Raw genomic sequence first — 9553 nt, 5'->3', positions numbered from 1 at the left:
CAAGGAGGGATTGGTGAGCTTGAACCACCGACCTTGTAGTTCAAACGGCTTTGCACAGCACCACACCAGGACTCCATATATATGTATGTATGTATATGTGTGTGTGTATATATATATGTATATATCTGGTAGCATAGTAATGAGTTTTCCTGCTAACCTCAAGTTTAGCAGTTCGAAACTACCAGTCATTTGGCGGGTGAAAGATGAGGCTTTGTGGTCCTGTAGAGATTTACAGTCTCAGAAACCCTATACAGGGTTGCTATGAGTCAGAACAAACTTCTCAGCACACCACCTCCATACAACCCATGGGTTTCTATGAATCAAAACAAACATGATGGCACTCAACAACAACAACAACAACAACAAATTATATATATGATAATTCATACTTGTACACAATAGTTTCAAAGTGTTTTCTCCTAAATAAACACATTTAAATCACATAGTCACTCTTTGAGGTAGTCAGTACAATATAGTTATCCCTATTTTACAAATAAGAAAACTAAATCTTAGAATTTAAGTCTTCCTCAAGACTACATACATCAGTAGAGCTAGACTTAAAGTTTCCTGGCAGGTGTGCCAGGATTAAGTTTCAATTCTTTTCCTTTATCATGTTAACGTAGCATCCTTAGGAATTAAATATGCTTATGACTTTCTAAAATCTTCTGCAAACATGAAATGGTAATAGAATTAACAAATAAATGAAGTTTACACATTTGTTTTCTAATGAAATTTGAGTTCTTCATGTAGAAACTCTTAGATTTCAAAGAATCCCCGCCCCTAAATTGTACACATGATCTCATGTTATCTTTCTAAGGATCTTTAGAGTGAAAAGTAAAACAAGACAACACATCTCCTGAGAGTTCCACTACTGCCCTTTCAACTTGCTACAACTTCAGTGGTTACGTTTTTTGATATGAACAACTCTAAGCTACTTCCCTGAGAAAACAGTCTTATTTTTTCTCTGCCTTTGGAGACTTGTCAGGCTCCCAAGGAGCCTCTGTAAAGTCACCTTTTCATCTTTAAGAAGAACAATTTAAAGCAGAATTCACTTGATTTAAGAGGATGTAGATCAATAACAGTATTTTAGATTTGACCCCTTCCCTTTTCTTTTCTGGTCTTGGATTCACCCTGGGACAGTTCTGGCACCAAGTCTCTCTTGCTCCAGTCTCTCTTGGTTGGCACAACTACTGGGAACTTTTAAACCTTTATTGTAGTTCCAAGTGCTGGGATGATTTATGCTTCTCTATCTAGACCCCAAAACAACCAAATGAAGTCTGCAATTTTGAAAATAGGCCATATAGCATCATAAATCTCCAGGTTTATTGTCATCAGAGATATATAAGTATAAAATTTCACCCTATACAGGGTCGCTATGGGTCGGAATCTGTTTAAGTCTTGATGACACTTAACAACAACAACAACAACAATGAGAATTTGGTTTTCCTTCTATTAATAATAACTAAGGCTTACATGGTATTTACTATGTACCAAGCAGTGTTCTGAGTGCTTTACATTTATTCATTAATCCTCACAAAACCATGCAAAGTGTATATAATTAATATTTATATAAAAAGATAAGGAACTTGAAGCACAAAATGTTCCCAAAGCTGGGATTTCAGTTCAGATAATCTAGTGTCTGTGTTATTACTGTGATATGCTGCCTCTCTAAGATAAGACTATAAGGACTCTTCTAAAACATAAGATGGGATCTTAAAAGTGGGATCCTTGGAAATCTGTATTTGTGATATTTTGCATGATACAATAATAAAACCAAGTATCTTTTTGCCTTTTAAATAAGATAGTACAATAACATAATCTTCCTTTTCAATTGTTCCAGCAATGAAATAAGAACATTAGTCTCATCTTCTTTCCAACTTTCTCCACTACAAAATACACACAAGTACATCTAAAAATGCAGGCAAAGTCATTTTAACAGAAATTACATAATCATATTTAGATTTAAAAAAGATATTCAAGTTACTAATTCTTTTCTTTCAGATAAGATGCTATTGGTCCAGTTAGTGTTCAAATGTTTGTATTACTTTGAGTGTTAAACCAAAAATTGGACATAGAAAATTGTACTTACCTTCTTAGGCATGTTCAATTTAAATCTGCACATTGTGGAGCGCTTGGGAGTGTCACTATTCTGAGAAAGCATAACACATTATCATTAAAAAATGAACTCCAACTAGAAAAATGGAATGCCATAATTTCAGTAAAGAATAGAATATACTTACTGTAACTGTATTCAAAACCATCTGTAAATCCAGCAGCAATTGCTCCATCTGTTGCTGTATTTCCCTTGTAGAGCTTGAAGTAGGTGCACTGTTTGTGAGGAGTGCAAGAGTTAGTGCAATGCAAGACAAGAGTTGCATCCTGTAGTACATTGTTGCAGGAGTTGAGGTTGCTGTGAGTAGTGATAAGAGAGGTTTATAGGAAGCTCTTGAACAAGAGAAGCAATTTATAGTGTTAATTCTGGAAAAAAAAATATTATGGGGGTGTCAAACAAAATGTTTTACATATTACACATACTTTCAGAGACTATACCTGTGTGGCAAAAATCATTACCTTTATTTTTCCTCTTCTGATGACTCTTTGGAATTTCTATAAACCCCAATAAACTGGCTGAATGGATGTAGGTGAAATCCCTTGGTTGCGTTAGCCCACACTGAGGTGGCAGTTCTAATTCATATAACTAACGCCTTCTGTGTGAAGCAAATTTTCCTTCTCTTTCAAGAGGGTGGGGATACAAGAGTGGCTCATGAAAATTTTCTCTTTGTCATAAAACCATGCTGAATATGTGGAGCAGTGTGTTGCGGTGGACAAGAGCAAGGGTAAATAGTTGAAAAGAATAACTTTTTAGATTTGTTGATTAAACAGGAAGAATACTGGTTTCCTGTTTCAGGATGGTTTTACCTTTTTATCTACACAATGATTTAACTAATGCATACAGTGTGATAGATCACTTCTTACACAATCAACTAGAAGAAAAAACATAAAACTCTATTGAGTTTGAGGTACTGTTTTATACTGTTTTAATTTTAAAACATTTCTTGTATCTGTTTAAGTCTCATCATGTCTATAATACCGTTTATTTTTTCTTTTAAAGATGTGCATTTATCAAACACTCAGAAACAAACTTGCTTCCAAGAGTACTGATACTTGTTGGATAGTAAACCAGTCCATATATTTCTAGTTTTCTACATTTTCATATATGATCAGGATCTATACTCTAAAGTACCTTAGACATATAAGTATAAAGATTTAAATCGTGAAATATAATCAGATCAACATTTTTTTTTCGGTCCGTATAAATTAGGTGGAATAGTTAGAATTTGTGTTCACTCATCCTTGTTGGTTGAATTCACTGTCTGAAAGATGGCTTAAGTATATCCTTCCAATTTAATCTGGAGAGAACTGAGGAGATCCTCCCTCAAGTAAATTGCTTCTAACTCCTCCATTTGTACTAGCTTGCCTAACCTTTAAACATGCATTTATCTAGAACCTATGAAGCCTTGGGTATGTAGAAAGGGAGGGTAAAGAACATGTGCCAGCACACAGTCTCATTTAAACCTCACAACAAACCTAGAGAGTGATGGTTCCCACTTTGCAGTTTGGAAAACTGAGGCTCAGAGAAGTTACATAACTTGAACTATATCATTTGGCTATTAATGAACAGAACAAGGATTAGAAATCAAAATGTTTTGACTTCAAAGTCCATTCTCATTTCATTTGTATTTTCTCTTAAAAAGCTTCATGTGTAATAGGGAAGTTAACATATATACAAACACAGAAACCTGTAATCCTAGGTAGAAGGTGGTTCTGCCTCAAGAGACGTAGGTATAGAGTTCTGTGGGATCAATTACTATAAACTGGGCTTTGAAGCATGGTTAAGATGTAGATATGTAAATTTAGGGTTAGGAAGAAGGTGGGTCATCCTGTCTAGCATTTGAAGGAACACTCAATCTCTTATGCAGAAAATGAAAATGGTTCAGTAATACTTCTATGTATTAGGCAGCATTTTAGAGAATAAAAAGCATGAAGTTTAAATATAAGCATTTTAGTTCCTCAGGTAGAAAAAAATGAGGAAGAGCCAGATTAGGGCCAAATCGTATGATCTTTTCCTTACTAAAAAACACTGAAATCTTTCTGTATCTTTCAAATCAAAACCACAAAGTTAGCATTTGTTGTAAGGAAGAGGCTATTTAGCAATTGGTGTATCAACTGCATTACACTTGTTTTGCTTCTCTAGAGACTTCAGCAACTCATTTCACTGTCATCAATTCAGGTCTTCACACTTCCAGGATGGAAGAATTCAGGCCCACACATTTTCCAAGGAGGCCTTTCATGTTTTCACAGTCTGGTATTTATATATCTGTGGCTATTTCATTAGAGACTGGGGCTGTGTAAAGTTGTATTTCAGGGACCACCTAGAAAATCAGTTCCTGGACCCCTGGCTTATCCCCTTGGTTTACTGAATTCTAGAATTGAAGTGCTGAGGGAGAAAGCTGCTCTCCGCTGTGGCATACTTTCGCTTTTTAATATGTCTGACACGTCAGCTACATTTCTGGCTATAGTGGTTGCAAAGTCAGTAGTAGCCTGCTAACTACCACGTGTGCCACACCTCCTACTTCCCCTTTGAAAAGAAAATTTTACTATTCAACAAGAAGCTATTTTAGTTGCTGAACATTGTTTCTGACTCAGCAACTCAAGTCCTTTGCAAAAGGCAACCCTATGAAGCTGTCTACCAGTGAGATTATCTATTTACCAAGGCTGATTTTCAGAGACCCCTTCCAAGCACCCCTGCAATAACTTTTTTTGTGAATTTCTTTCACAGCTTTGTAAACTTTAATTTGTTCTGGGGCTTGCTGTCTATATTAATTCATTTTTTGTTAGTTTCTCTAATGGCCTATTGGCTTTCCAGGATTTAGTTCTCTCTCTTTTGAGTTGGATAATCTCCGTACCACTCAAAGAAAATTTTATATGAAAATCTGAATTTACTCAGGCATAGGTTGGCACACAGTCTTTGTGTTTGAGACCTATGGCCCTCAACGTGATTGTTGTTGTTAAGTGCCATTGAGTCGGTTCCAACCCATAGTGACACTGTATAGGATTTCTGAGGAGCATCTGGTGAGCTTAAACCAGCAACCTCACAGTTCAAACCACTTTGCAGTCTCAGTGCATTAACCCAAAGCACTACACCATGATTCCATAATGTGATACCACCCAGCAACAGTCAAGAAATCAAACGACGTATTGCATTAGGCAAATCTACTGCACAAGACCTTTCTAAAGTGTTGAAAAACAAAGATGTCAGCTTGAGGACTAAGGTGTACCTGACCCAAGCCATGGTATTTTCAATAACCACATAAGCATGCGAAAGCTGCACAGTGAGGAAGGAAGACCACAGAAGAATTGACGCATTTGAGTTATGGTGTTGGAGAAGAATAATGAAAGTGCCATGGACTGCCAAAAGAACCAATAGATCCGTTTTGGAACAAGTGCAGCCAGAGTGCTCCTTGGAGGCCAAGATGGCCAAACTTCGTCTCTCATACTTTGGACATTTTGTCAGGGGCCACCAGTAGCTGGAGAAGGATATCATGTTTGATAAGGTGGAGGGTCAGAGATAAAGAGGAAGACCCCCAATGAGATGAATTAGCTAAGTGGCAGCATCGATGGACTCAAACATGGCAACAGTAGTGAGGTTGGCTCCGGATCTGGCAGTGTTTCCTTCTGCTGTGAATAAGGTCGCTATTAGTCGGTACCGACTCAGTGGCACAACCGACTCAACAACAACAACAACAACAAAAACTATATATATATAGTGGTGGCTTTGTGCCGTGGAGTCAGTTCTGACTCATAGCGACCCTGCACAGGGTTTCCGAGGCTGTAAATCTTTACGGGAGCAGAACGCCTCATCTTTCTCCCACGGAACAGCTGGTAGTTTCGAACTGCTGACCTTGTGGTTTGCAGCCCGATTCGTAACCACTATACTACCAGAGCTCTATATAACTTTTGTACTGTATTTTTTATTCTATGTGAAAGCAGACTGACCATTTAGTTAGGGAGATTTTGAGTGCTGGGCCTTTTGCCTAGTCATTATGCCTGAAAAAATGTTAGAAACTTATTAGAAGAAAAAAATCCTTTATTTTACAATTACTTTGCAATGACATACCACTGTATATTGATCATGCAAATGTCAAAATACAACAGAAAAAAAGATTCTTGTGTTGTGCCTGGTCCCGAAAGAAACAGGAAACGACTGTTACAATTTATTCCTATAGAGTGGGGACCTGGGAATAGTTTGCTATTTAGCACTGTTGTTGTTGTTAAGTGCTGTCGAGTAGATTCCGACCCATAGCGACCCTGTACAGGGTTTCTGAGGCTGTAAATCTTTACTGGAGCAGAAAGCTTCATCTTTCTCCCGCAGAGCAGCTGGTAGTTTGGAACTGCTGACTTTAAGGCTCACAGCTTAATTCGTAACTACTACGCTTTTAGCATTAGATAAACAGAATTCCTGTTTGCCATGGAGAAGCCATGGTGTACTCCTAGGAAAACATTGTAGAATATATTTGATGCAAAGGAATTATAGTTGCCTACTGTGTACTGGTGTGGCGCTGTGGGCTAATGAGTCAGACTGTAAAGTCGTTTGATCTGCAAAGTCAGTGGTTCAAGCTCACCAGCTGCTCCTTGGAAACCCTATACAGGGTCGCTATGGGTCAGAATTGACTCAACGACACTAACAACAACAACAACACTGTTTATTACAGCTCTGACTGGGTTATAAGAAAGAGTGAGGTGGAATCCCTCTGGGGCTTTTATAAAATAATTCAAACTGAGTTTTAATTATTTTATAAAATTAAATATTTAGGTGACAAAGATTTTCTCACCTTTATCGTGATACAATTTAATTTGCCTATAATCAAACTGTCCTATTGAAGCACCAGTGTTACAGTCTGTTAGAAATGAAAGCAGAGTTTTACTGAAAGGTAAAGAGATTTGCAAATTGGGAGACACACTAACATATAGACAGAGTACTATAGTGTTCTAAACTGCAAGACAAGAACAAACTTTTCATCAGGTGGAGTAAACAAATGGTTACTTGCTTACACCACTTGTCTATCGATTTGTTGTACTATATTGACTTGTGTGTTGCTGAGATTCTGCAAGCAATGGAACAGGGCCACCCACGATGGACAGAATTCAGCTAAGCTTCCAGAATTAAACAGACTAGAAAGAGGGAGAGGCAGACTACTTCTGAATGTTTAGCCACTGAAAACCATATGAATAGCAGTAGAACATTGTCAGATATAGTACCAGAAAATTAATACATTATGGATACTATCAGAATATTGTCAGATACAGTGCTGGAAGATAAACCCCTCAGGTTGGAAGTTACTCAAAATATGACTGGGTGACAGCTGCCTCTGCAAAGTAGAATTGACCATGAGGACACAAATGGAGCAGATTTTGGGAGATTCATTTGCTGATGGGCCACAACTCAAAATGAGGAGAAACAAATGCAAACATCCATTAATCAGAAGATGGTATTTGTGAAGTATGAATCTAGAAAAATTGGAAGTTGTCAGAAAATAAATGAAATTGAATTTTTAGGCTGAAATTGACTAGTATTAGCCATTTTGAATCAGACAGTCATGTGCTGGGAACAGCAAATTCAAGAGGAATGGCGTAGTATTCATTGTCAAAAGAAAATTGCAAGATCTAGCTTGAAGTACAATGCCAGTGATAGAATAATATCCATATGGCTATAAGGAAGACCAGTTAATACTACTATTATTCAAATTTACTCCCTGACCACAAAAGGCAGTGATGATGAAACTGAAGAATCCACTTATGGATGTTATAGCTCAAAAAAGGGAAAAAATCTTTACAGTGAGGATCATTCCCACCCCCTCGGTACACAGGGTTGACAGAGATTGGCAACTTAAACATTGGCTACCCAAAATGAAGGGGGCTACAAGAGCAAGAAGTGACTGCCTTACAAGCTTTCAAGAAGGCGCCTAGTTCCAGATGGAGTGGGGGAAGGTAGACTCTCCACTGAGTTGTTTCCATTCTGTTGGGACAAAGCTGATGAAAGGGGATGGGGACAAGACTCTTGTGGTACAATAGTGAATAATTGCTACCAGGACTGACTGTGAGGATCAGAAATGTAAAGGTAGATGTTTTGTAACAAAATGAGGGGAGTGGTTGATTCTGCAGGCCAGGACCATCAAGTGAGAAGAGAGGAATGCCAGACCCTACCCAGCGAAGCAGTGATGCCAGAAATGGAGTCAGAGACGATGACATGGAGAGATGGAGCAGCTAGGGACTCTAGACTCTGGGAGGGACAGGGGCTGTATGCAGACAGCCGGGGGTGGGGGGGTAGCCTTTCAGGTTGTATACTTTGGTTGTTTGATGATGCATGAGGGGATTGTAATCATTGCAGTGAAATGAAATACGATAGGATGAATGTAAAGCTGGTGTTCTCCCATGTAAACTATCACATAATTCACACACACACACACACAAATTCTACTAACTTCTTCAGTTTGAAATTGATCAAACATATAATCAAGCTACATCAATATTTACTGATTGGAATGTGAAAGTTGGAGCAAAGAGAAAAGATCAGTAGTTGGAAAATATGGTCTTGATGATAGAAACGATGCTGGCGACCCCATGATACAATCTTGCAAGACCAATGACTTATTCATTCTCATTAAGTTTTTTAAACAACAAAAGGTGACTTTTGCAGCTGATGGAATACACAGGAACCAAATTGACTGTATCTGTGGGAAGAGACAGTGAAGAAACTGAGTATTATCAGCCAAAACAAGGCCAGAGGCTGACTGTGGAACAGAGTCATTTGTTCATATGCAAGATCATGATGAAGCTGAAGAAAATGAAAACAAGTTCAAGAGGGCCAAATATGACCTTGAATATATCCCACCTGAATTAAGAGACCATCTCAAGAACAGATTTGATCCATTAGACACTAATGACCGAAGACCAGAAGACTTGTGGGATGACATCAAGGCAATTATACATGAAGAAAGCAAAAAGGTCATTCAAAAGACAGGAAACAGAACATGACCTATACTTATAGATGTAGTAACTCAAAATACCAACTTAGAAGGAAGGAGTCTTCACATCAGTTATCAATGCTATCCCCTCTGTATACAGGGTAGATAGGGACAGGTAACTTAGACATTAGCTACCTAAAATGAGGGGGCAATAAAGGCACAAAGTGACTGGCTTAAAAGTTTTCAAGAGGGAGTTTAGTTTAAGAGTGTCTGGAGAAGGTAGAGTCCCCACTGAACAGTTTTCATCTTGTCTAGATGGGTCTGGTCAAAAGAGATGGGATAAGATTCTTATGATGCAATAGTGAGTAATTGTTATCATGACTAATTGAGACTGTCACAAATGTAAAGGTAGAAATTTCATAATAAAACCGGGGAGTAGTTAATCTTACAGTCCAGAAGTAGAGGACCCAAGGACCATCGAGGGAGAAGAGCACAAGCAGAGTGTGGGACCCTATCCAGAGAAGCAG

At 38.1% G+C, this 9553-nt stretch overlaps 1 protein-coding gene across 1 annotated transcript in view; it reads right to left on the bottom strand.

Moving 5' to 3' along the window:
• The window catches only part of IL2 (interleukin 2), a 6970-nt gene extending 4580 nt beyond the window's left edge, over positions 1-2390 (bottom strand). The window contains exons 1-2 of the mRNA XM_006866286.1: positions 2241-2390; positions 2090-2149 (exon numbers count right to left, since the gene is read on the bottom strand). Of these exons, the coding sequence (XP_006866348.1) occupies positions 2090-2149; positions 2241-2390 (210 nt within the window). The remainder of the gene's footprint in view (positions 1-2089; positions 2150-2240) is intronic.
• Between the last annotated feature and the right edge of the window lie 7163 nt (positions 2391-9553).

This window comes from Chrysochloris asiatica, unplaced genomic scaffold (genome assembly GCF_000296735.1).
Source record: "Chrysochloris asiatica unplaced genomic scaffold, ChrAsi1.0 scaffold00088, whole genome shotgun sequence".
Lineage (NCBI taxonomy): Eukaryota > Metazoa > Chordata > Mammalia > Afrosoricida > Chrysochloridae > Chrysochloris > Chrysochloris asiatica.
This window is presented reverse-complemented; position numbering and strand designations above follow the sequence as displayed.